Source organism: Maniola hyperantus, chromosome 11 (genome assembly GCF_902806685.2).
Source record: "Maniola hyperantus chromosome 11, iAphHyp1.2, whole genome shotgun sequence".
NCBI classification, from domain to species: Eukaryota; Metazoa; Arthropoda; class Insecta; order Lepidoptera; family Nymphalidae; genus Maniola; species Maniola hyperantus.
In genome coordinates, this window is record NC_048546.1 from 6942446 (window position 1) to 6969854 (window position 27409).

At 36.8% G+C, this 27409-nt stretch overlaps 3 protein-coding genes across 8 annotated transcripts in view; 2 read left to right on the plus strand and 1 right to left on the minus strand.

Annotated features, from left to right (window-relative positions):
* The window catches only part of spel1 (DNA mismatch repair protein spel1), a 34604-nt gene extending 16015 nt beyond the window's left edge, over positions 1 to 18589 (minus strand). Inside the window, exons 1-4 of the mRNA XM_034973475.2 lie at positions 18361 to 18589; positions 16731 to 16780; positions 6578 to 6772; positions 5475 to 5666 (exon numbers count right to left, since the gene is read on the minus strand). Coding sequence (XP_034829366.1) covers positions 5475 to 5666; positions 6578 to 6772; positions 16731 to 16780; positions 18361 to 18397 — 474 coding nt within the window. The 5' untranslated portion in view covers positions 18398 to 18589. The remainder of the gene's footprint in view (positions 1 to 5474; positions 5667 to 6577; positions 6773 to 16730; positions 16781 to 18360) is intronic.
* LOC117986591 (putative uncharacterized protein DDB_G0271606) lies at positions 9844 to 16928 on the plus strand. Of its 5 annotated transcripts, none has more exons than XM_069501798.1 (4): positions 9844 to 9956; positions 10933 to 13675; positions 13847 to 13951; positions 14930 to 16928. In XM_069501798.1, exons 2-4 carry the CDS (start codon positions 10954 to 10956, stop codon positions 16648 to 16650), a joined length of 4548 nt encoding a protein of 1515 aa, XP_069357899.1. In that variant the 5' UTR covers positions 9844 to 9956; positions 10933 to 10953; the 3' UTR covers positions 16651 to 16928. The 5 variants fall into 5 exon arrangements, with proteins under 5 accessions (XP_069357899.1, XP_069357898.1, XP_069357900.1 ...); XM_069501797.1 differs by having other exon boundaries at positions 10933 to 13135; positions 13268 to 13951; XM_069501799.1 differs by having other exon boundaries at positions 10933 to 13135; positions 13352 to 13951.
* A 762-nt stretch (positions 18590 to 19351) lies between the features above and the next one.
* LOC117986602 (uncharacterized) lies at positions 19352 to 27408 on the plus strand. Of its 2 annotated transcripts, none has more exons than XM_034973470.2 (7): positions 19352 to 19480; positions 19773 to 19852; positions 21927 to 22084; positions 24405 to 24476; positions 24853 to 24991; positions 26273 to 26394; positions 27262 to 27408. In XM_034973470.2, exons 1-7 carry the CDS (start codon positions 19428 to 19430, stop codon positions 27406 to 27408), a joined length of 771 nt encoding a protein of 256 aa, XP_034829361.1. In that variant the 5' UTR covers positions 19352 to 19427. The 2 variants fall into 2 exon arrangements, with proteins under 2 accessions (XP_034829361.1, XP_069357964.1); XM_069501863.1 differs by lacking the exon at positions 19352 to 19480 and adding an exon at positions 19627 to 19685.
* The last annotated feature ends 1 nt before the right edge of the window (position 27409 follows it).

Consider the following 27409-nt stretch of genomic DNA (forward strand, 5'->3'; position numbering starts at 1 on the left):
CCTGCTGAGAGTACCGAGGCACCTAATGGAGATCAAGCTTTGCCGGATGAGATTTTGGGAGAGGACCCAACATCTGTTTCGCTATTGAGACCGGAAATACGGAAGGAGTTGGCTAACAGATTAAATCACATCGCTATCTCCGGTCTGGATCAAGAGGTCCGAAAAGATTTATTCCAAAATAAAAAATACATGGTTCCTACCAACAGCGAACGCATCGCCGCGCCATTACTTAACTTAGAAATAAAGGCCGCATTGCCAGATACCATAATAAAACGGGACAAGGGCATGGAAACGAGACAAAAGCAGATTTCTGCGGTTATTTCTTGTATTGCTCGGGTTATAGATAATCAAATAAAAAATAACAATGCTGACAGCAAAGTAACCAAGGAACTGATGGACAGCATTCGTATGCTCTGTGACATCCAGTATTCCGACTCTATGAGAAGAAGATATTTTATTTTATCTTGCGTAAAAAGGGACGTGTTAGAACACCTAAAACTGACAAAGGTTGACAAGTACTTGTTTGGTGAAAACATATCAGAGACTTTAAAGACGGCAAAAACGGTGTCAAGATCGAGCCGAGATTATAAAAATTCAGGACAGTAATAATAAAGGAAAAATAAGGAGGAAAACACAACCATCAACTTCCAGAGATTCAACTTTAAACTACAGGGCTCCTCCGGCACGCAGGCAGCCGGTACAAAAGAGGAGCCATCCGCCTGCTTCAGCGCGGAAGCCCGAATTCTCATCGAGAGGATCGCGGCATCATCAACAGCAATACAGGAATCCACGTCGCGATTAAACGAGGTAACATACGCCGGTCGACTTTCACTTTTTGCCCAACAATGGGCGATAATTACAAATGATCAGACAATTACTTCTTGGATCGAGGGTTATAAGTTGCCATTTTCACGAAGGGTTATACAAATGCATCCCCCCAACATTCCTGAATATACACCTAAAGAAAGAGCAGCTTATGAATCCGCAATAAATGAGCTCTTGTGCATTGGTGCAGTTTCAGAGTGTGAACCGTGCGCTGATCAATACCTATCAAGTATATTCCTAATACCAAAACCTAACGGCAAAAACCGTTTCTTATTAAATTTAAAAAATCTAAATAAACACATAGCCACACAGCATTTCAAGTTAGAGGATCTACGCACAGCTATAAAATTAATAACAAGAGATTCATTTATGGCTACACTGGATTTAAAGGATGCATATTTTCTATTAAAAGTTCATCATGATTCTAGAAAATACCTTCGTTTTATATTCAGTGGGAAAACATACGAATTTAATGTCCTACCCTTTGGGTTAAACACAGCCCCATACGTATTTACAAAAATAATGAAACCTGTTATTAGATTATTACGTCAAGCGGGTTTCATATCTAGTATATATCTTGATGATAGGCTGCTGATAGGACGGTCCTTTAATGAGAGTAATAGGAATATTAATATAACTATAAAACTTCTAACAGCATTAGGCTTCATAATTAATTATAACAAAAGTAATCTCTCCCCGTCCCATTCTTGTTAATTCCTTGGCTTTATAATTGACTCACATAACCTAGAAATCAATTTGCCTAAGGATAAGAGAACACATAATATTCGTAGAGTTAGTAAAAATTAAAAATATGCGTCAATGTAAGATTCATATGTTTGCAAAATTAATAGGTTTATTCTTGTTTATTAGTCTCTGCCTGCATCGCCATAGAGTATGGTTGGTTGTATACAAAGGCATTTGAGCGATGTAAATATCTTAACTTGCTAGGCCAGAGTATCGACTCTGGCCTAGCAAGTTAAGATATTTACATTACAGGTCAGTCGCAGGCCAAAAAGAAAGTATAGACGTTTGACAGGAGTAAAAAAATATGTAAGACCACAGACAAACCACCTACTTGGTAATGTATCGTTTACAAATCCAACATAGGATGACAACAGAAACAATTAAACATAAAATCTGTAGAAATTACTAGATACAAAACACAAAAATTACAGTAAAAATTAGGCAAATAAAACTCCCACATTCACGTTTGTCGGAAGTATAAAGCATAGGACAAAAACTAAAATAATTAAACAATCATTAAAAAAACAGTAGAAAAGACAAAATACAAAACACAGTTGCTTACAGTAACAATCAGGCAAATAAAATTCCCTATAAATTTCACGTGTATCGGAAGCAAAGAGTGGGATAAAAACAAAAACAATTATGTACACATAAAAAACATAGGTAGTAGAAATTACAAAACAACAAAAAGATTACTTAGGCAAATAAAACTCCGTCAGGCTGTCACGCGTAGGTACATAGATAGCTTAGTTAATAATTATATTTTTAAAAAAATCGTCAAATAAAAAATGTGCTTTTGAATGGTCAAGTTACGTGAATGAATCTACCACTCCCTAATGGAGCAATAATTTTACAAGTGGTTTTGAATAGTCAAATGAATCTACCAGGAATAATAGAGGAATATGAATTTAAAGGAATAAAATTTTGTTGAGTAGGTACTGCACGAAAGCAAACGGGGGGACGGGGGGGGGGGATACTAATATTGTTAAAAGGTTATCTGTTTGTTGCCTTTTCACGGCCCATGTGCTTCCAATCTTGATGAAGTTTGGCATAGGATTATTTTTAAACTGGAAAATAAAAATAAAACGGATTATAAAATTTCCAGAGTATGGAAGTCCTTCCAACATTGACCAATGCAGAGAAAAACCTTGCATTCACTACACATCGTATTTACTTTAATATCGTGCCGACTTGCTGCACATCTGGCACAGCGCCCCCTTTTGTATCTTGACTGCCTAGATGTTCTTTGGCCAGTAACCACATTGTGTTCGGGAAAGTGGTTCAGCTCCCGATTTAGCCGAGCACAGGGGTTACCAGACCTTTCCCTCGGCTGGACGTCTATGCCAAATTGCTGAGCCAGCTCTTCCGCCAGTTGGTAACGAAATTGACGGTGAGTCAATTTTTTCTGCAGTTGCCCCATGTTGGAGGTATATATTATGTAGGCATTTAAAATAGTTACATTTAATAGCCTCTTGAACACTTTTATGTACCATTTACTTCCCCGCTTTCTTTCCAGCAGGTACATCGACAATTTATGGTCCTTTAAATCCACGCCCCCCATAAACTTATTGTAGTCAGCGACTACCGCAGGTTTCACCATAGTTTCGCCTGCTCGCCGACCTTCCACAACATCGGCGTTATGGTAAGTCGACACTGTGGTGACCAATCTGACATCTTTCCAAGAAACGACAGAAACGTCACCGCAGTGGCGACTTACCATTGTTCCACGATCTACTCTTTTTTCATCCAAATGACGGATGTCGGCGGGCGTGTCTACTCTGTTCCGGTTTAGTGTGCCGACGACATCCGTTTTGCGCGACTTAAAAAATCTGGACAGCCGGACGGAGTTATAAAAATTGTCCATAAACAAAGTATAGCCTTTGCCTAAGTAACCTTTGAAAAGATTTATTACTACTTTTGCCGTAGTGCTCGTGAAACCAAATAAGGCTTGCGCGGAAGTGTCTGCGCCGGTATAAATCATCATATTCAAAACATAGCCGGTTACCGCCTCGCAAAGTTCGAAGCTTTTTATCCCGAATCGCGCAGCTTTGGTCCGGATGCATTGTACCCAGCTCAAATTCCCTTTCCAAAGCAGCAGCGATTCGTCTAGTGATAGTTCTTGGCGAGGCGTGTAAGCAGCGGTAAATTTATGGTTGAGGTGGTCAAGAACAGGTTTAATTTTATCTAGTTTGCGTTCATGGCCATGGGAAGTTAAGTTATTATTGTTTGTAAAATGCAAAAATTTCATAAGAATTATAAATCTATTCAAGGCCATTCGCTTTCGGAATTTTGGCATGCCGAGGACTCCAGTAGACCAGTACTCGTCCAGGCGTCCTCGCACACACATACCCATCAATATGATGACTGATATCAGCCGGTAAAGCTCTGAAACAGACGTCTCCGCCCATTTGTGTACTCGCGAATGAGCGGGGAGGCCTTCTTCATGCTCATAGGCCTTTGCGATGTACTCCCACGCATACCTATTTGTTTCCGTAGCGATGTATTCCAGGAGTTCCTGGTCCCATAATTGAGTGGACAAGCCCGATGGACTTGTTCCCTCAATTTTAGCACCAGGTACTTCACGGAAGTCTTCGCGCACTCCGGCAAAGGAGGTAAAATCTTCCGACCACGTGAAATCCTCCGCCACAGGCTCCTCTGGATCCTTAAGCCCGAGCTCTTCCAAATCCTCCTCAGCTAGAAGCTCGTGGAGCTGCTCCAGCGTGAAATCCTCGTCATCGTCTGCCTCACTTCCCGAATCGATGATGATTAGGTTTTCGTCGAGAATAGCTTCATCCTATAATATAATAAATAAAGTATAATATAATAAACCTAAATCGATAATATATTTATGATTTTGTTAAGTGTATAAAAAACCAAATGGATTCTTTTTAAATCAACTGCTCATAGCAAAATTACGATTATTTATTTATTTAAAGGTCAAATTGTGGAGATAATTCTATTCTTGGTCAAGTTTAGATAAAGACGACGGCGATCGACGTTAATGACCCGCTATCCAGAGATCAATCTAACACTTACCTCTTGAATATCCAATATTATAAGTCTGATAGCTGTTCATCTGTTTTTTGTACACTTCTTTACGACTCAACTACTCAATCGATTTTATGATAATATAATAGTTAGGTTTTGCCGAGTTTTTGAACTTTATATAGTTTAAAATTAATGTTAACGTTTCTTACGAAACACTGATAGCGAATACGATATATTTTTACATTCCTCATTACCTAATCGTTACATTCGATATGAAAGTAAACCGACATAGCTCGACGGATTGCTAAGGTGAAGTGGCATTGGGGGGGACACATAGTTCGAAGAACCATAGACGTGAGAGTCCCAAGCTACTGGAGTAGCGACCTAGCACCGGAAAGCACAGCGTTGGCAGACTCATCAATAGGTGGGCAAATGACAGAGTAACAGGGAGTCGCTTTTTTTATTTTATTAAGTTGGCCCTTGACAGCAATCTCACCTGGTGTTAAGTAATGATGCAGTCTAAGATGGAAGCAGGCTAACCTGGAAGGAGTATGGCAGTTTTTATTAAACCCATGCCCCTTTAGTTTCTACACGGCATCGTACCGGAACTCTAAATCGCTTGGCGGCACGGCTTTGCCGGTAGGGTGGTAACTAGCCACGGCTGAAGCCTCCCACCAGACGAGACGTTTAGAAATTATAAAATTCCAAAGCCCTGCCAGGAATCGAAGCCGGGACCTCCCACTAATAATACCACAGTGCTTACCACTGCGTCAAGATCGCTGGATGGCGACAGCGCTTGACCGCGGCGTGTGGAGTCCTTACAAGAGACATAATGATGTCTCTAGTAAGTAGAGGATTTCTATCGGTTGACGACGATGATAATGACGTAAGAGTCCAACTCAACTCAGTAAACGTACCTTTGTGACTGAGTCACTCTTAATATTGACTGCCATCAAGCCCGGAGCCTGTTCGTTGGGAGAGCCTAGTCCTTCGCCTAGTATTTCTTCCAACTGCGACATATTGCCTGGTGACCCTTTGTATTTCAATACCCATTCACAAGATTTGACTGACCCCTCTGCAACGTATATTTCCACTCTATACCGTCGCACCTGAAAAATACAGAAAATGTAGGATGATTTTTAATGCAAATTGCATGTGTGTACCTATTGTTAACATCCGGGCGTGTTTGTCGAGACCAAAGAAAGATTTACCTACGCTAAAATATATTGCGTACAGCAGTACACAGACAGCGATCAACTATCTCTTATTGACACGGAAGCATACATCGATTGTAGGCACGTTTCTTGAGAGAAAATATTCGGTAGCTAGTCGCTTCCTCGCTGACGTTGGAAGAACAGCCTTAAAATCTATATATATAAAAGGAAATGCTGGCTGACTGACTGACTGATCTATCAACGCACTATTATGACGACCTAAGAAAGGGTTTTTGAAAATTTAACCCCTAAGGGGATAAAATAGAGATTTAAAATTTGTGTAGTCGACGGACGAAGTCGCGGGCATAAGCTAGTGTTGAATAAACGGGAATGCGTGTAACACAGATGACTCTGTCTCGCCCCTAAAATAAAACCGGCCAAGTGCGAGTCAGGCTCGCGCATTGAGGGTTCCGTACTTCAGTCGTATTTTTTCGACATTTTGCACGATAATTCAAAAACTATGATGCATAAAAATAAATAAAAATCTGTTTTAGAATGTACAGGTGAAGACCTTTCATATGATACCCCACTTGATATAGTCACTCACTTCGAAAGTTGAAAATACTAATTATTAGTTCATGACCACAATTTAATTTTTTTTGTGTGATCTAACCCTAAATTCACGGTTTTCAGATTTTTCCCCAAATGTCAGCTATAAGATCTACCTACCTGCCAAATTTCATGATTCTAGGTCAACGGGAGTACCCTGTAGGTTTCTTGACAGACAGACAGACAACAAAGTGATCCAATAAGGGTTCCGTTTTTCCTTTTGAGGTACGGAACCCTAAAAACAGCTGATACCTTACCAATAGTAGTTTCCTTAAAAGAATTTCGAAGTTCCCTTTAGACAGCACTAGGTAATCGAGGCGGTTGGGTTCAATCCCCATTTTCTTGATATGAGAAATAGATGAGAAGACTTCCCTCGCAGCTGTAGTCGCGTCGATGCCATGAACGCTGTAGTAGTCATTGCGATCGAATATCCTAACGGTGGTTGGCGGTTTCTGCAAAGGAGTTTGTTCAAGTTAATATTTAATTAATTAATAACAAAATAAAAAGAAGTATCCTTAATATAGGTAATATCCTCTTCAGCTGGGAGAATTGTGAAAACGATAACATTAGGTACTTTTAGACGATAAAATAGCAATATTTAGATCTCTTCCAATCGACTGAGTTATTAAAAAGCACTAACTATAGTCCGCGACAGCTCGAGATGGCCGATCGGGGAATGAGGCGCGCTCACGGGTTAGCGCGGGGGCTGTGCGGGGCGGCCTGTCGCATACTATACGTACATAGTTTATGTAGGTACATAATATTATAAACTCTGTAGGTATGTAGTTTTCGTAAAAATAATAAAACAATGCCCATGCCAAACAACAACTTGTATGTTAAATTAAAATTTATTAAGTACCTATAATATAATTGGAATTAGATAAAATAAGCATAATATTATGTTCGTACATAAAAGTATACAACTAACTACTAGATTCTAGAAGCATGTACATTATACTCGTAGATCTAACGTTAAGGATCTCCTAGTCTAACAACTGTTACAAGACGATTCTTATTTAAAGAAAATACTAGTTATTAATAATATTATTATTTCATTGTATTGTTGTTATTGTATAGATATAGTTTCCATATATATACCTAAGTAATTATATAAAATTCAATAATAAGGTTTTGTTCCAAGAAATCAGAATAATAGGATACAATATACGAGTATATTATATTAATTATATAGAAACGTTGTATGAACAATATAACAGCGACTTATCGGTAGGTAAATATTTGTTTATGCATTAGAAATTTCTGGAAGCTCTTGATTTTATAATTGATAAAGACTGCACTAATAATTGATGTAAAGCTAAGTAGATATTTTTAAAATACTTAGAATTAATAAATATTTTCATATATATTTAAGCATGGTATACATAATATGACAAACAATGTGTGACAAGCTTTAACGTTAAATGACTTTTATAAGTAAATGCAAAATATGTTTTCTTTAAAACGTCCTTGGACCATACGACCCACTTTTAAAACGAGATCAATGTCAATCCAGGACTTTATCGTTAAAAATAAAACTAGGTATCTACTTAGTATTTAGTAAGTTAGTAGTATGAATCAGCATTTACATAATTCGTCACAAAAACGTACTATGAGTATTATTATAATTAGAGATGCGCCGAATGTTCGACCGAACATTCGTATTCGGTACATTCAGCATATTTTTTCATTTTCATATTCCGCCGAATATTCGGTTGATTTGCCGAATAATTACCGAATATTTAAAAAAATGCATTATATTAAACAGTAAGGTTAGCTAATTACTAAGGAAGTGTGGTTTATTCCAAAATTGTTGTACATATTTTTTTGTAAATGAAAGAAACACTACTTTTTGCACCAATTATTTATTGACAAAACAAAAAAGATTAACTTTAACAATCAATTTAAATAAAATTGATTGTTACAGTTGCGCGCGGTGCAGAGAGGGTGCAGTGGCAAACGCCGCCAGGCTCTTGCAGAGCGCCGTACCTACATATACAACTACAAACCCGTTCGCGAATCAAATGATTCGGCCGGAATATTCGGTTCGGTACATTTTGGACTGAATATTCGGCCGAACATTCGTATTCGGTTGAACCTACATATTCGGCGCAGCTCTAATTATAATTATACGAAGTACGAATTTACGAAGTTTATATTTTTTTAATGTCATATATATTATTATCAATGGATAGAATCGAGTTAATAGAGGATGTGACAAAAAAGCACAATAATTTTTCATACTCAGCTTTGCTAGATGAGCGTTCAACGAGTAAACTTTACATACATCATTTGTTCAGCATTATGTCAAGTGGAAAGCCAGTTTTATATAGTTACTGGTTGATGCCCGCGCCTTCGTCCACGTCGATTTAGGTTTTTAAAAATCCCGTGGGAACTCCTTAATCTACCGGGACGAAAATGTCTATGTCCTTCACCAGGATGCCAGCTATCCTGGACACAAACGTCAAAATCGGTTAAACAGAGACAGCTCATTAAGCTAGCAGACAGACAAACCCACTTTCGCATTTAAATTATTAATTAATTAATTAGTATGGATTTCATTATACTGGTAGGTATCTACCTACTCATAACGCCTACACGAAAACTTGTGACATATTTTTAAGAAACAGTGAAATCATAACTTGAATCATTAAAATGACAAAGTTATGATGACCTATAAACTTTTTTTTAAATTCAAATGGGTATGGCAGTTCTTATTAAACCCATGTCCCTTTGGTTTGTACACGGCATCGTACCGGAACGCTAAATCACTTGGCAGCACGGTTGTTGCTTAGTTAGGGTGTGAAGGAAGGACAACAAACACACTTTTGCATTTATATTCGTAATAGATTCGTCAGCGTTTAGGGTTCTGTATCCGAAGGGTACCAACGGGACCCTATTACTAAGCCTCCGCTGTCCGTCCGTCCGTCTGTCTGTCAGCGGGTTGTATCTCGTGAACCGTAATAGGTAGAGCTGAAATTTTCATAGAATGTGTATTTCTATTGCCGCTATAACAACAAATAATAATAATTTCAAAATCGCACTTGGCCGATTTTTAAACTTAATATGGCACTATTGGCACCGTGCTGATTCAGAGGTGCCTATATCAGAGACGTAAATAATGATGCGGTCACAATAATGAGTCCTCACAAGTTTTGTTAGTGTTAGTTATGTACTACTAGCTGATGTCCGCGACTTCGTCCGTGTGGATTTAAGTTTTTAAAAATCCCATGGGAACTCTTTGATTTTCCGGGATAAAAAATTGCCTATGTCCATCCCCGGGACGTACCCTATGTCACTCTCCAGGGCTTCAACTATACCCATGCAAAAAGTCACGTCAATCCGTTGCTCCGTTGCGGCGTAATCGAAGGACAAACCAATAAACCAACAAACAAACACACTTTCGCATTTAAAATATGGATAGTGATTTGTTAAAATTTCAGTTCAGTAATTAATCGTATTTTGTACGTTCGCATTTCTCAGAATATAGGATCGATCATGACCGGGCAACGGGTTATCACGCGGGACTCGGGAGATACTAAGTAAATTAAAGCTAAATAAATTGGCGGCTCGAGCCCGTGCAATGTCAGTGCGCAGATGTGGTTCCTATAGTGTGGTTCAATATATTTTTTTCTAAATGTAAGTTTTGTAGCAATACAATATTAAAATTTATTTTATGTACCTACTAATAAAATTACAAGTGGCAACAGAATTTAGTTATCAATGTTTTTATATATTGGAGAATTATTATTACCCCGAAGGGTAGCAACGGGGATCCCATTACTAACCCTCCGTTCCCACTTGTCGTTTGTCGTTTATCGCTTGATGTTCCAGTACATGGCAGTACATTTTGACACAAAATCTGTTTCCGAAAAGTGGGAATAGCTTCATATACAATGTTCTGCCACTGGAACATCAGATTTAAATCCGGGCCCGACAACAAGTGGGAACGAGGGGTGTTAGCCTGCGCTGTCCGTTCGTCGGTCTGTCTGACAACGGGCTATATCTCGTGAACAGTAATAGGGTAGACAGTTAAAATTTTCACAGAAAATGTATACCTATTGCCGCTATAACTACAAATAATAAGAATTTCATTACGGCTGCTACGTAAATTAAAAAATCAAAGTGTTATTTCTAGTACGACGGTACGGCATTCTTCGTGTGCAAGTCCGACTCGCACTTGACTTCACGATTTTTTATTCTATTAAGTATCTGTATGTATTAGTAAATAAAAATAGCCAAAAAATAATTAAGTACCTATTTGTTTTAATTTAACAATTATTAACTTGCAGATTTATCAAAATAATGGTTAAGCTATTGTGAATTTAAAACTTCCATAAATGTATTTTTATGGGAATTATGCAAATACTGTATTTACCTATTAGTTATCGTAAAGTAAATAATATATATAAATCATTTTTAATTAATTTATATTTATTTGATCATTAAATTATTATTTCTATAAACTTGACAGGCAGCGGTTAAATACTTTTCAAATGTTTTACCTACGTTCGGCTTATCTAGGCTTTTGAGCTAAAACATATTTACAGGAACATTAACGCAAATAAGGATAATAAAATCTGTTATTTATGTGAATTAATATTTGTTTTTACAGATTGCCTGCAACTCCATCAAAATGAGGCTTCTTATCCTAATAGCCTCATCGTGGGCATTAGTTGCTTCCAAACCCGAAATTTACAAAGAAAAAGAAGACTTCCAGTATTCAAGAAGTTCATCCGACGATGGCTCTAAATCTGGGTATTATGGAGCTCAGAGGGGAAACATGGGCGGAAACTACGAAAGGGCACACAACATGGACTCATTAGCGCAACATCAAATGAGCACACTCGTAAGAAATGTTGACGGGGAACTCGGTGAAGGTGCCAACACAAAGACAGGTAGTGTGTTCGCCGCGGCAAATTCCAGAGGTCTCTACGGATCAGGCAACTACGATTTAAGTAATCTTAGAGGAAGGAACTTCGGAGAAGGCACAATTTCCGGAGATTCACTGTCGCAATCTGCTTCATCCCAAAAATCAGGATACTCAGATTATTCAAGGTACGAAAATTCATATTCGGCTGCTAATAAACATAGTAGCAGCCGAGCGCAGAATTCTGGACATAGCTCTGGATTTCAATCTTCAGGTCTAGCTTCACAGTATTTGCAAACTGATGCGCAAAAGGCTGCTGATAATATTTACGGCGCTAGAAATTATGAATATGATAGTCAAGGAGCAAATAACTATAAATACGCTCAAAGCAGCAGTCAGGCGCGGTCAGACTACGAAAACAGCAACAGTGCCAACGCCAACAGTGATCATAAAACAAGTAGTAGTTTGATCTACGCTACACCAGTAAGGGTCTATGTACGACCTGGTACTAGAATAGCGATTCCGGTAGCGGCTCAAGTTTATGACACGAATGCAGTTCAAGGACTAAATACAGTACACTCGGATTCGGAAATCTTAGACACTAATGGACAGCGAGTATATTATAAACCTACAAATAATGCAAAACATTATGAATCTTCATACAGCTATCGTAAAGAATGGGAAAAACAGAACTCAATACCAGTCACAGTAGGTCCGACGGAAAGTCCGTTTCCAACGAACAGTGAGCTGTACGAGGACGCACACTTGTCACAGTTAGCTAATAGTCAATATGAAAGTGATTTAGCCTCAGCAGTTAATAGTCATGCAAGCAGCGCGAACAGCGCTTACTTAAGTGGATATAGTGGCAGTACCAAGAATGCATTATCTAGTCAATCCCGTCATCAGAGTCAAGCATATAATTCCGGGGCTAGTGCTTTAAATGCTTACAATTATGGTGCCAGTGCTTCAAATGCATACAAGTCTGGAGCCAGTGATTCAAGTGCCTACACACATAATGCTTATGATGCAGCGGCAGCTAATCTGCTTAGTTCTCACATTTCAGATGGTACAGTTAATTCCAATAATCTTGTTGAAGGTATTGATTCTAAACCGAAAAGCTATCACTCTTCATATTCGTACCATAAGTCATGGGAAAGGCGTGGTGATCCATATATTATAAAGCCAGTAGGAGGTGAACAAGCATCGCAAAGATTAACGGCTGCATCTGCGAAACAAGGCTATGCCTGTACTTATTGCTTAGATGATAGTCAGCAACGTGTAAGACGATCAATAACCACAGATGACCAACAAAGTGATAACTTGCATGATGGCCAGGAGGATATGGGACAGCAGTCTATACATGGGTGGCAAGATTCGGAAGACTTGGGACAGCAAACCCAAAACAAATGGGATGAATTAGGAAGTTTTAATCAACAACCTCAGAGTCAGTTGGGAAACTTGGAGGATTTGGGTCAACAAACACAAAACCAGTGGGATAAATTAGAGGGTTTAAGTCAACAACCTCAAACACAGGATCAACTAGAAGATTTAGGTCAACAAACGCAATCTCATTGGGGCAAACTAGAAGATTTGGATCAAAAACCTCAAACTCAGCAAAGACTAGAAGATTTAGGTCAACAGATCCAAAACCAATGGGATAATCATGGAGATCTAAATCAACAAACACAGGCTTATGTGGGTAAACTAGAAGATTTGGGTCAACAAACGCAATCACATTGGGGCAAACTAGAAGATTTGGATCAAAAACCTCAAACTCAGCAAAGACTAGAAGATTTAGGTCAACAGATCCAAAACCAATGGGATAATCTTGGAGATCTAAATCAACAAACACAGGCTTATGTGGGTAAATTAGAAGATTTGGGTCAACAAACAGAAACTCAGTGGGATAAACTAGGAGATTTAAGTCAACAAACACAATCTCATTGGGGTAAACTAGACGATTTAGGTCAAAAACCTCAAAATTATTTGGAAAATCGTGAAGTGTTAAATCAACAAACCCAATCTCACTCGGGCAAACTAGAAGATTTTGATCAAAAACCTCAAACTCAGCAAAGACTAGAAGATTTAGGTCAACAGATCCAAAACCAATGGGATAATCTTGGAGATCTAAATCAACAAACACAGGCTTATGTGAATAAATTAGAAGATTTGGGTCAACAAACGCAATCTCATTGGGGAAAACTAGAAGATTTGGATCAAAAACCTCAATCTCAGCATAGATTAGAAGATTTAGGTCAACAGACCCAAAACCAATGGGATAATCTTGGAAATCTAAATCAACAAACACAGGATTATGTGGGTAAACTAGAAGATTTGGGTCAACAAACTCAAACACAATGGGATAAGCTAGGAGATTTAAGTCAACAAACTCAATCTCATTGGGGCAAACTAGAAGATTTGGGTCAACAAACTCAAACACAATGGGATAAGCTAGGAGATTTAAGTCAACAAACACAATCTCATTGGGGTAAATTAGAAAATTTTGGCCAAAAGCCTCAAAGTAATTGGGAAAATCATGGAACTTTAGATCAACAAACACAACCTCATTGGGGAAAAGTAGATGATTTGGGTCAAAACAATCAAAACAATTGGGATATCCATGAAAATCAACAAACTCAATCGCATTGGGGTAAACTAGAAGATTTAGGCCAACAAACCCAAAGTAAATTGGATAATTTGGAAAAAGTGGGACAGCAGTCACAAAATAAGTGGAGCTACTTAGATAATCTAGGTCAGCAAGAGAGTAAGTTTTCATAAATACCTCATTTATTTACCTCATTAATTTGCTATAAAATAAAATTAATACTTAATGTATATCTAAGTTTAAAAAAAATAGAAGCGTTAAATATGTTAAATACCTACATATAATGTCATCGAATATTCAATAAAAATGTGTCCAGTTATGTCTTAAAAGATATTACCTACTTACTTAATTTTGATTCACTATAAGGCTAGCAACAAAAGCGGAATTCTACTGTGATGTAACACTATCTGAATCTAAATATATAAAAGGAAAAGGTGACTGACTAACTGGCTGATCTATCAACGCACAGCTCAAACTACTGGACGGATCGTGCTGAAATTTGGCATGCAGATAGCTATTATGACGTAGGCATCCGCTAAGAAAGGATTTTTTGAAAATTCAACTCTTCAGGGGGTGAAATAGGGGTTCGAAATTTTGTGCAGTCCACGCGGACGAAGTCGCGAGCATAAGCTAGTATATTATAAAAAGAAAAGTTGACTGACTGACTGACCGATCTATCAACGCACAGCTCAAACTACTAGATGAATCGGGCTGAAATTTGGCATGCAGATAGCATTACGACGTAAACGTCCGCTAGAAAGGATTTTTGAAATGCAATCCCTGAAGGAGTATAACAGGGGTTTGAAATTTGTGTAGTCCACGCGGACGTAGTTGCGAGCATAAACTAGTTGAAATATATTAGAGATGCGTAATACTCCCGCAGACATAACTCCGAGAAATATTGCTAAATTTGTTCCTGGCCTTATTTTGATTCAATCATTAATAATAATTAGATGATATTACATATTATATTTCAAATAAATTATTTAATATTAATTAATCTAAGAGCGTTTGTGCACTCATTTGTATTCGGTTCGTTACCGTCGTGGCCGTCACAAACGCCCAGCATTTTTTGATATACGTATTATTTAAATATAATTTAATATTCATGTTTATTATTAAAAAATCTTTAATCAGATCTGGGACAACAAGGTCAATCACAGAACGTAGCAAACTTCGGTCAAGAAACACAAAATACGGCAAATGGTTATGGAGGATATCAATTTTATAAGACATGGACTGTAGACGGGAGATTTGTTCCGAGTTATACAAACTACAGGGATATAAATGGATTGCCATATTATGTACAAGATCCACTAGAGAATATAAACAAGAGGTGGGACTGTCATAACTTAGAACACGGGAGCTATTTCCACCATCATAATATTGATTTAAAAGAGAGTCAATTTGCAACACATAATTCGGATTTCTTATTTAATGTTAATCATTTGGAGCCTTCAGAAAAACCAAAACAAAATACAGCGCAAAACTCTGGAGATAAACCTGAAATTGATATAAACATTCAAAGAGAAACAACTACAGTTAATTATGTTACTTCAGACGAGAAAACGCCAGAGACAACCCAAAAAACAATCAATACTGACGAAGACCAAGATAACAGTTCTACTCTTGCCAACATACACCCCATTGATATAGGGCGTGGAGACATCGGTCCAGAAGATACATCGATAGAAACCACTAATATTAATGAAAAAAATTATAAAACTCCGGAAGAAATAGAATCTCTTAGTTTAACAAAAGACCAAATAGACATTTCCAAAGAACCTTTGAATTTGAGTGTAACGAGTTTACATGAGCAAAATAAACAAAAAAATTTAAAAGAGTTAAGCTCAGTTATCGAATCAGTGACTACTTCTACCACCAAGCCAAAAGAAAATCTCCACAGTAAAATTATAAATGTTATTCCAATTATAGACGATTCTACGCCAAAATCTCATTTTCTTAGTTCATCAGGTAACCATGCATTTAATGACCAACAGAATGAACTAAAACAAATTCCTGCCAGTAATGAACAACAAAGTGAAAAAAAGATATCGGACAACTTTGGACAACATAACTGGGTGCAACAAACACAGAGCTTGGATCAGCAAAATATGGAACAATATTTAGAACCTTTTAAAAATCAAGATGTGGCACAACAATTAGATCTTTTTGAAGAACAAAATATGAGACAAGATGTACAGTCTTTTGAAGAGCAGAACATGGTACAGCAGTCAGAGTTTTTTGAAAAACAAAATTTGGGACAGCATTTAGAGCATATTGGAGAAAAGGACATGGTACAACAATTAGAGCCTTTCAGAATACAAAATTTGGGCCAAGATTTAAAACCTTTAGAAACAAAACACATTGGACAACAGTTTGAGAACGTTGAACAGCATTTGGGTCAACAAAACGTGGAACAACATTTAGAGCCGTTTGAAGAACAAAATATGGAATTATTACAGACAATAGAACAATTAGAGACAAATCAAAAAATTGCAGGCCAGTTACAGAATTCTGATACAAAAAATGGTAGGAAATTACTAGACATTCCAGAAGAACACACTGTAAGAATGAATTCACAAGATGATTTTGATCAACAAGTGCAAATGTCAGCTGATAAAAATATTCTACAGAATTCACAAACAAACTCAAAACGATTTAAAACAAGTCCAGATAGCATGTATGTACAGGAACAAAACATACAATATAAAAGCCAAAATGTTGAACCCACAAAAAGTCATGATGATATTTCACCTCCTATAGAACCAACTACAGAAAAACCGGGATTTTGGGGCAAAGTATGGAATAAGACTAAGCATGCTAAGGAATCTGTAGTATCATGGTTTAGTAGCTAACTAGTCTAATTACTACATCGTCATAGAATAAATTATGTTTGTTAGGCATAGAAATGGTGCATAAAAAATTGTTTACTTACATCAGGCAAAGAGTGAAAGTATTTAACAAATGCTTGTTGCTGTACTGAATCTGAAATAAGAAAAATATTTTATGATTATTGTATTAAGTATTTATAATATTAAATTAAGTTTTTCTTGAAGTATGAATTAATTGTAACAGTAAATTAGATGATTGTTGAAGTTATTAAATGAAATAAAAATAAAAAACATACAATTTTTATTTTCTTTTAATAACCCTAAATCACAGGAGGATTATTTACTATATTGTTAACTTTTGCCCACATTTTATTTTTTCACCATATAATTTGAGCTAAAGTCGAGTTCGAGTGAACCAATTTTAAAAGTTTAAGGCGCAGGATACAAAGCAGATAGGACTGGAGATGTGTTTAGCAGATCAATCAGATTATTGAGAGATAATGAGATCATTTTATCATATCAGCTGAACACATCTCCTCTCCTCTCTGGATACTGGGCCTTAAGCAGTATTCTTTAAGTTTGAAAATGTGTTAATTAATGCTTTTTTGAGTTAATTTAGTGAGTTTAGCAAGATGTGGGCATAAACACTGTCCTATATTAATATCAAGGATAAGGACAGTAATAATCATCAACATCATCATGATCAACCCATCGCCGGCTCACTATAGAGCACGGGTCTCCTCTCAGAGAATGGTTTTGGCCATAGTCTACCACACTGACCATGTGCGGATTAGTAGACTTCACACACTTTCGACATTATGGAGAACTCTCAGGCATGCAGGTTTCCTCACGATGTTTTCCTTCCCCATTAAAGCAAGTGATATTTAATTATTACTTAAAATGCACATAACTCCGAAAAGTTAGAGGTGCCAAACCCCCGACCTCCGATTAGAAGGTGGACATCCTAACCACTAGGCTATCACAGCTTGAATCATCAGCTGTTAAAATATGAATAGTGTAACATGCTTTCTAAGGCATGGAAATAGATATACTTACTGCTAGTACATCCAAAGTTTGGTCAATCATATTGCATCAACATAGAATTAATCACAACATCATCAATACTAATATTATAAAATATGTGTGTGTCTGTCTGTCTACTAGCTTTTTATGACCCATCTCTTTAACCATTTTTGACCAGATTTGGTGTACAGATGTAGCTTACATCAACATAGAATTTGTAGATTCGACGTTAATCCATGCTAATATCATAAATGCGAAAGTGTGTCTGTCTGCTAGCTTTTCACAGCCCAACAGTTAAACTGATTTTGATGAAATTTGGTACAGAGTTAGCTTACACTCCAGGAACGGACATGGGCTACTTTTAATCCCGGAAAATGAAAGAGTTCCCACGGGATTATTGAAGGCCTATCCGGTCAACCGATTTACATGAAATTTGGCACAGAGGTAGCTTGCGTCCCGGAAATCGACACAGGCAACTTTTAATCCTGGAAAATCTAAGAGTTCCCACGAGATGCTAAAAAACCTAAATCCACGCGATCGAAGTCGCGGGCATCATCTAGTAGGTACCTACTTAAAACGAAGCTTTGGCTATTGGCTTACACTATCATCAGTTTACTTAACAATTTATCAATCTGCGTAATGTCCATGTACCTACTTATATAAAAATGTTAGTAAATTCTGAGATTAAATTAAGTATACAAAATGTCTTACCCAAGTTTAAGGCATGAATAGGCTGCAGTGATGACATTTTAAGAAGGAATTAAATAGTTTAAAATAAAACTACTTAGGTAATTATTACCACCTTTACTAATGTTATTTACTACTACAACAAGTACTTTCAAATAATTTGTGGTTTTATTTATATTTTGAAGTATTAAAGAAGTCTGTTTTAAGTTAAAAACAACCGACCATAAAAATAAAAATGGGTTTGGCGGCAACACAATTTCCTGTGACCATAGACCAGTAATCCGTAGACAATATGCTGTGACAATTAGCTTTGTTTGACAAATACGTGAAAAACGACCGCAGACGGTCAAGCATGTTTGTCAAACACGTAAAATTTGACAAACATGCTTGACCGTGTGCGGGGCCTCTAAAACACGAATGACGCTAACCATAGATAATATTATACCTACTAATAACGGGAACTATGGTAGGTAATCATTCATCTAAGGGAACTATGCATGTAATAGATAATACAATATTGACTTGACAACGTAGACAGAGTAATAAAGGTAGATTGACGTACCTACTGTGTAACCGCGTATGAGATAGCGATAGCACGACGTAACGATGAATAACACGATAATTTATTACCATTGTTTAGTAGTCAATATTTGTATTAACCGATCAACAATATTTGTATTAAACATTTTATGTGAAAACAAGTAAATAGGTAACTAATTAGAAATACAATTACGCCACGAATTTTCAAAGTTTGTTTGGCAACTAAAGTTGCATTCCTTGTATGTTATTCTTGAAAAAAAACCGGTTACACGATAAGGGACAAAAAATAGGTTAGCTGCGTCTCTGTTTATCACATAAGTAACTTTATCTGTGCTCTCTTTTTAGTGTGAATGAGAAAACAAACGTTCCTGTATCTACCTTTATTACTCTATCTACGCTTGACAATGACAATTGACATATTGAGTACCTATTGACATCACTGACGTCTTATTGGTTGTGAGTTGTGACTTGTGTTCTTGTGTTTGTGTTGTGTGTGTACAATTTACAGTAATTAAATTTAGTTAAACTACGTTTAAGTTGGGCTTAATATTATGTTAATTTTTAAGTGTGGGCTCATGGTACTATCTTCATCTTATATTTTATCGTAAGTCTTGATATTAATGCATACCTACCTACTCGCTTGTCAACTTATTTACAGCAACAATGAAATTAAAAGTATCAGCACAGTTTATTTGGTGCTCCCAAGCAACTTATTAGTTTTTACTCGTTTAGTGACTAAAATGGTGCATAATAACTATCTATTCGATGCTGCAACGAATACTGATAAAGTTACACAAAAAAATTTATAGGTTATAAATCTTTCATGATCGCCTTTCACTTTTTCTTGTATGCTAGCTGTTTTATGTTCAGATATTTACTTAATGTCTTTTTTTCAGCCTTTGTTCTGAAGTGGTTAAAGAAACGAATTTTTTTGACACTGGCCTTGCATTTATGTATGTTGCCAGCGGAGCACTGGGTGAGAGTCAACATAATCTGTGATTATAAAATTTGTATATTACAATATGTACTTTGTTAGGTGTTATTTCAGTGCCACATTAATGTAAGAAGAAAACAGTTAATTTTGTTTTATGAAATCACAAGTTTGAAATACTAGCTTATGCCAGCGACTTCGTCCGCCTGGTATTTGGTTTTTTAAAAATCCTGTGGAAACTCTGATTTTCCGGGATAAGTAAGTAAAGTAGCCTATGTCACTCTCCAAGTCTTCAACTATTTCCCTGCAAAAAATCACGTCAATCCGTTGCTCCCTTTCGACGTGATTGAATGGCCAACCAACAAATCAATCACTACCCATATTATAAATGTGAAAATGTGTTTGTTTGTTGGTTTGTCTTTCAATCACGTCGCAACGGAGCAACTGATTGACGTGTTGAGTGACATGGCTACATTTTATCCCGGAAAATCAGAAGTTCCCATGGGATTTTTAAAATCATAAATCCATGCGTCTGAAGTCGCGGGCATCAGCTAGTAATCCAATAAACCAACAAACAAACAGACACATTTTTGCATTTATAATATGGGTATGTCAAGTAATTTAGGCATCATTGAATTCTGTTACAGTAATTGATGATAGTTTTTGTATCACTAGTTGATAGTGTTAACTATGAATCAACAAAAATATCGATCATATTGACACGTCTTAAGTCAATATTGATGATAGTATTGATGGTATCAATTGTTTAATGTACAATAATAACAAAAGTACTGCACATTAAACTATCGGTAATGTCAATAGTAGTGATTTCATCATAAACTGCATCATCTCTTACTGGAGAACTCTCAGGTATGCAAATTTCCAAAGGTGTGCAAAGTCTGCCAATTCCCACTGGGCCAGTGTCGCATAATATCGCCTAAACCTTTCTCCTTCTGAGGAGACCCATGCTCAGTAGAGGGCCAGCGATGGGCTGATCACCATGATAGTATCCATAAACTAGTGTAAGACCAACGAAATAAAATAAAGAATGTAAACAAACTTACAGCATTATTGTGTACTAGCTGATTCCCGCTTTTTATTTAGGTTTTTCAAATCCCGTCGGAACTCTTTGATTTTCCGGGATAAAAAGTAGACTATATCACTATCCAGGTCTTTATCTATACACATGCAAAAAATCACGTCAATCTGTTGCACCGTTGCGACGTGATTGAAGGACAAACCAACAACCAAACACACTTTCACATTTATAATAAGGGTACCGATAAGAGAAAATAATCACTTGCTTTTGCGAGTAACTTAGTCACTGTCAGTTTATTAACCGACTTCAAAAAAAGGAGGAGGTTCTCAATTCGCCGGAATCTTTTTTATTTTTTATTTTTTTTATTTTTTATGTATGTTCCCCGATTACTCGAAGACGCCTGGACCGATTTTGAAAATTCTTTTTTTGTTTGAAAGGGTATACTTCAAAGTTGGTCCCATTTAAATTTGGTGAAGATCTGATGAACATCTTCGAAGATAGATACTGGAACTCCTCAACGGATACGAGTAAATTGCTCGCGATCAGTGTAATAGCTTAGTAAACAGTAGATTTTTAACCAGTCATAGCATAATTCCATGGGGCCACTAAAAATTGTGAAATAAATTTTTTTTACAAAAAAAATAAAAACCGACTTCGATACACAAACACTAAAAATTGAAAAATAATTTAATTTATTACCGAATATATTATGTATACAAGAGTTAATATAGTTCCATAATAATATTTTTGGGGTCGGTGCCAATGAGGTGCCATTGTGGAGTTTCATAAAATATATGAAGTCTAGACGATTCGCGCAGCTAAAGCTAATTGGCACCGGCACCAAAAAGTATTATTATGGAACTATATTAACTCTTGTATACATAATATATTCGGTAATAAATTAAATTATTTTTCAATTTTTAGTGTTTGTGTATCGAAGTCGGTTTTTATTTTTTTTGTAAAAAAATTTTATTTACATATTTATGTTGTCTCGTTTGCCTTATTTTATTCACTTACAGTACTAACATGAACTAACTAACTCACAAAATCAAGCAGTGTGCTAACAAACATTTTTTTCAGCTGGCAAAATCATCTATGACAGATACCAGCAGGTCCATGTCCTAGGCTCTTTAACCCCAAATCCAAATGTGACATTGTTTGCAAATAGGATTGCTTCCTTCTCAGCTACATTCCTGTCATTGGGCTTCCTGGTTTACTTCTTTTTGTTCTTATTTAAGGTAAGGAATTATGTATAGTCAGAACATATGAATACATAAATGATTTATTTAGGAAAATGCAGGTACAATGAGATGCAATGAACAGAAGCCTTATAAAGTTTTCCAGCACTGGTGTATGAATATTAACTATGTACTTAGTTATAAATAAATATTATGTAGTAGTCCGTGAAATCATAATTAGAGAGTTATTCTAGAAGTTTGTCAGTGCAGTTTCTTGAAGATAAACAAAGTAAAGCATCCACACATGCTTTTTAATGAACAGTACCTGGCAGCAAAGATTACACATTGAACTTTAGAAAGAGATTTCAGCTTCATAGAGCGTCCTCTCTGTCACTCATACCTCTCTATGACTTTTGTCTCAACGATAGAGACAACGCTCTACGAAACCGTTGTCTCTTTACTGCTTTCTCTTTTCTGCCGGATACTGTAATAGTTATCGTAGAATATAAAAAATAAAGAAAAACCCAGACTATTAGATAGGTATTTTACTGCATATTGTCTATTTTCCACATCCTTTCCTTCCCTAATTTTATTATAAGTTCAAACTTAATTTATGTGTGTTATGATAAATATTGTAAAATTTGACAGTTACTCAATGTATGTTCATTTTGAAATCATGTAACATGTCACCATACATTACCATAATTATATATTAATCCATTGTAACTGAAATAAGTTCTGGGTTTGTTTGAAAATTTACTACTTTTGGTATTCAGGTTAATCATTCAGCTTTTGTAACTAACTGCAATGTTTCTCTGTTTTAATGACTAACACTTGGAAATTGCAACATCATGAAATTCCAGGCTCAGTCATAACAAAATTGAGATCATCAGCTGATTAAGTAACAATTTAAAACTGGACAAGTGCAAGTTTGTATGCACAATATTGAGAGGTTTACCATTTAATTTTAAGACCATAGATTTGTTATATAGGTTTAATGTAATCTATAGGTATAAAGAACTATATTGTGTATTTTTTTAAAGTTTAAGCTCTGTATTAGTTACTACTAAGATAAGAGGAGATGGTCCCACCATATAAAAAAATAATTAATTTACGTTCCACATCTATGTTTGGGTTACAGAAACTCATATGTGTACCACGTTTCAACTTAATCGGTCCGATAGATTCGGAGCAAATTGACTGTGACAGACGTACAGACAGACACATGAGTGATCCTATCTTCATGGCTTTAGTTTTGCGTTCGGACGTCGGTACGGATCTCTAAAAACTACCTCTTTGGCCAATAATAGCTACAAGCACACAAGGGTAAAATTAAATCTTTGTAAATATAGCAGTCCTGAGTTAAAATTAAGTAGGTATAGGTACATAAGTACCTACATTTGTATCTTGTATACCAAGTTTCAATTTAACTAGTGCGTGACTGTTACTTTACCTTGGCTTGGCCTTCTCATATCTAATAGCTGTTGTGTGGAAGAAGGTACTGTTACATACCTACCTATTACCCAGTAAGACGTAATAAGTATTATTTGGAAAGAACCAACCGCATTAGCCAAGACTAGTGGCTAGTTTATCTGGAGAAGCATAATGTACTGAAATCCTATTATCACTAAAATGGATTCGTCATTTTTAGGGTTCCGTACCTCAAAAGGAAAAACGGAACCCTTATAGGATCACTTTGTTGTCTGTCTGTCTGTCTGTCTGTCAAGAAACCTACAGGGTACTTCCCGTTGACCTAGAATCATTAAATTTGGCAGGTAGGTAGGTCTTATAGCTGGCATTAGGGGAAAAATCTGAAAACCGTGAATTTGTGGTTACATTACACAAAAAAAATTAAATTGTGGTCATAAACTAATAATTAGTATTTTCAATTTTCGAAGTAAGATAACTATATCAAGTGGGGTATCATATGAAAGGTCTTCACTTGTACATTCTAAAACAGATTTTTATTTATTTTTATGCATCATAGTTTTTGAATTATCGTGCAAAATGTCGAAAAAATACGACTGTTGTACGGAACCCTCGTGCGAGCCTGACTCGCACTTGGCCGGTTTTTAAGTACGACTAGACCGATTTGTAGCCGCGAAATCGGATAGCAAAAGCAGAATCCGTTTTTTTGCGCGATCCTGCAATCATCTTGGGTGAAATGCAACCTGCAAAGAATTGGATGTGTCAGTGATTAATTTGTGTAGCTGTGTAGCTATTGCTGACATGTTGCCTGTCGAACTAATAGCGGAGTTGTTTGCCGGCTCTTCTCAATAAAATCTACTTTCTGAACCGGTAGCTTGACTCTTGACCTGAAATACGCGCTTGACATAAAATAAAATGTTTTGACTTTAATTTTGATTTGCTCTTTTTTCAGGTGGATGAACAATGCCTGCGAGCGCTAAACATATTTATATGTGGATTTGGAACTTTGTACATGTGGGTGCAGGTTAGTTAAAAATGGTTTAGTAAGAAAACAGGTTAAGTGCGAATTGAACTCGCACACTAAGGATTCCGTAGCGTACGTTCCATAACGAGAAACGACGGAGAGCACTTTTTACGTCTTTAAAAAAAATTGCGAGCAAACGAGCAGGTGGGTCACCTGAAATTAAGTGATTACTGCTGCCCATGAACATTTGCAGCACCAGAGGAACTACCAATGTGTTGCCGGTCTTTCAGCAATTTGTTGATCCGCGCCTTGAACAACCCTATGTTACGTCTGTTTAAACTGTGTCTATTAATTTTTGTGGCTCAACAGTAACATTTTTGACTAATGGGTAAGTATCAGTATTTAGTACTTATAACCCTTTTTTTATTCTTTCCAGTGCATCATAACTACATATATTTCTACACTATTCTATGATAGAAGATTGACAGTGCTAAGGCAATGCCTTGCGAACGTGAGCTTCCTCTTCCTTATTGTTATGGCAATTTTTGGGACCGTATCTTCATTTTTGCCTGAAGGTGAGGTAAACGTTTGTTTAATAATTTATGCAATATCTGAAAAATCCGTCAAATCCGCGCCCTTTATTAGTTACACCATGAAGTTTTACCTACTCTCGTAAGTTAGTACGCGACAGGTTGAGATAACAATAGGGGTATGAGGCGGGGGGACGCCCCGTACACCCGCACATCACCCGCGCTATCCCGCACCGAGTTGATGCGGCTGTGCCGGACGTCCTCACCCCGATTGCCGTTTTGACCTGTCGCGTGCTGCAAGTCAAAACGTAGCAGCTGCACCTGCGTAGTAGCAGGTGCAGCTTACGTAATTAATTGTCAGCAAATTTCCTCATGCACTTGTTATTACATTAGCTGTCGTAAATTAATCAGAAAACTACTTACATGAGTAAAACTTACATGTGTATCCGTGGCCTTTCCTTATTACCTTATACCTTTGGGGATTCTTCGAATTTCCGGGATAAAAGTACCTAGCCTATATCTGAGTCCGGGATGTAAGTTATCATTTCTACAACATAGATGAAGCCCGCAATTTCCTAAACATGGCTTTAGGTTTTTGAAAATACCGTGAGAACTATGATTTTCCGGGACAAGTAGCCTATGTTAAGGTTAAAATGAGGGATAATGTTAGGAAAAATAGGAAGGTGAGATTTGTAGAGCCAAAAATGTATAACTACTACGGTAGAAGAATAAGCGCATATTTAGTTCCTAAAATATTTAATGCAATCGGTTGGGCTGGGGAGGATATCGATAGGCTCAGTGAGGGAGTCCTTAAGAAGAGGTTAAAGAAACACTTACTTAGGGACTCTCTAACTGACTATCATGCTTCTTAATTATTTATTTGTGTTTTTGTGTTTTCTTTGGTTATTTATTAGTAAGTTGTTAGAATACTCAATTGTGTTAGTTTATCTTTTAGTGAAGTAGGTAGGTTTAAATTAGTATGTAGTACAGTTTTTATTATAAGAATAGATATAGGTGTATGAAAAGCGTTAAGGAAATATAGTAGTAAGTTATGTACTTAGTATTAAGAGCGCCACCTCGCCAACAAACTGGCCCACCAGTTTGGCGAGATAGATATGTAGGAAACTTTGTAAAATTATTATGAATAAATAAATTAAAAAAAAAAATGTCTGTCACTGGGTTGCAAGCTACCTCTGTACCAAATTTCGTAAAAATGGATAAGCGGATGGGCCGTGAAAAGCTAACAGACAGACAGACACACTTTCGCTTTTATAATATTAACTAAGTATCACAGTTGGATTCAAATGTGATGGAATAATGTTGCAGGTGGGGGTTCCAGTGCCGTTTACGTTTGCCACGTCGTCAGTTCCCTTTGTAGTTATACGTTGACGGCGATATTCTGTATATTTATATTGTCCTTCGAAAAAGATTATGAATATTTTTCTGAGGTAAGCAAGCGATAAGCTAATATTTCGCTTACTCCGTTTATCCATCCCCGGATGGCGAATTTGTACATTGTTTTATTTAGTCTGCGATACACGTTTCCGAGTATACCCTAGGGTGGCTATTTTAGGGTGGATAAACAGAATAAGCCTAATAAATAATTAATCTTAAGTGAAATCCACATAATTAATTCTCCAACACTACTTTAATAACAAATAGTAGTAAAATCTGGTCAATCCGGTAAATCAAGACGTGATAATAATAAGATCCGGTCAGGGCAGTCAATCTCAACGAAGACTACTCAACTAGGCAGGAGATAATAGCGCACAAGTTTATCTGCAGGCGCACTCTCTATTCCCTTACTCCCATAGTCCGAAGAGAAGGCAATCCGACACTATTGGAGAGAGATCAGGCGTAAGATTAACGGCTTAACGTGGTTGTACCACTGTATAAGTTAGAATTTCTTGACAGATATATACCTACAATAACTTTTTGGCCTGATCTGAAACTAAACCTTATTTTCAGTCAAACAAGCTGTACGCTAGACCAACGAGGTAGTTATAGTAATCATAGTATTACTAGCTTATGGCCGCAACTTCGTCCGCATGGACTACACAAATCATCTCAAGCCCCTATTTTAGCCTCCTTAGTTCTTAGGGGTTCAATTTACGAAAATCTTTCTTAGCGTATGTCTACGTCATACTATCTGCATGCGAAATTTCAGCCTGATTCGTCCAGTAGCAAAATTGAAAAAGTGAAAAGAGCCATGAACCAGGCGATGGTTCATCAGGGCTATGAAGCAGACAGCCCGACACGCACTTTCGAATTTATAACATTAGCGTGGATATAGACTTCTGTCATTTTGTTTGCAGGGACTTCGATCAGAATTGTTGCTCGATGACGCTTGTTCCTTGAACAATACGTCACTTTCCGACGGCGATAGTATATTTGGACCACAGGAGCTTATCTCGAATGCGATAGTTATAAAGGCCAGCATAGCTTGCGGTAAGACCTCCTGAC

Coding starts and splice junctions, on each gene's coding strand:
- LOC117986591 (XM_069501796.1), top strand. CDS start 10,954: ATGAGGCTTCTTATCCTAATAGCCTCATCGTGGGCATTAGTTGCTTCC. Junction 13,952..14,929: donor TAATCTAGGTCAGCAAGAGA/GTAAGTTTTCAT, acceptor ATCTTTAATCAG/ATCTGGGACAACAAGGTCAA.
- LOC117986602 (XM_034973470.2), top strand. CDS start 19,428: ATGTTAATTTTTAAGTGTGGGCTCATGGTACTATCTTCATCTTATATT. Junction 19,853..21,926: donor TGTTGCCAGCGGAGCACTGG/GTGAGAGTCAAC, acceptor CATTTTTTTCAG/CTGGCAAAATCATCTATGAC. Junction 22,085..24,404: donor TCTTTTTGTTCTTATTTAAG/GTAAGGAATTAT, acceptor CTCTTTTTTCAG/GTGGATGAACAATGCCTGCG.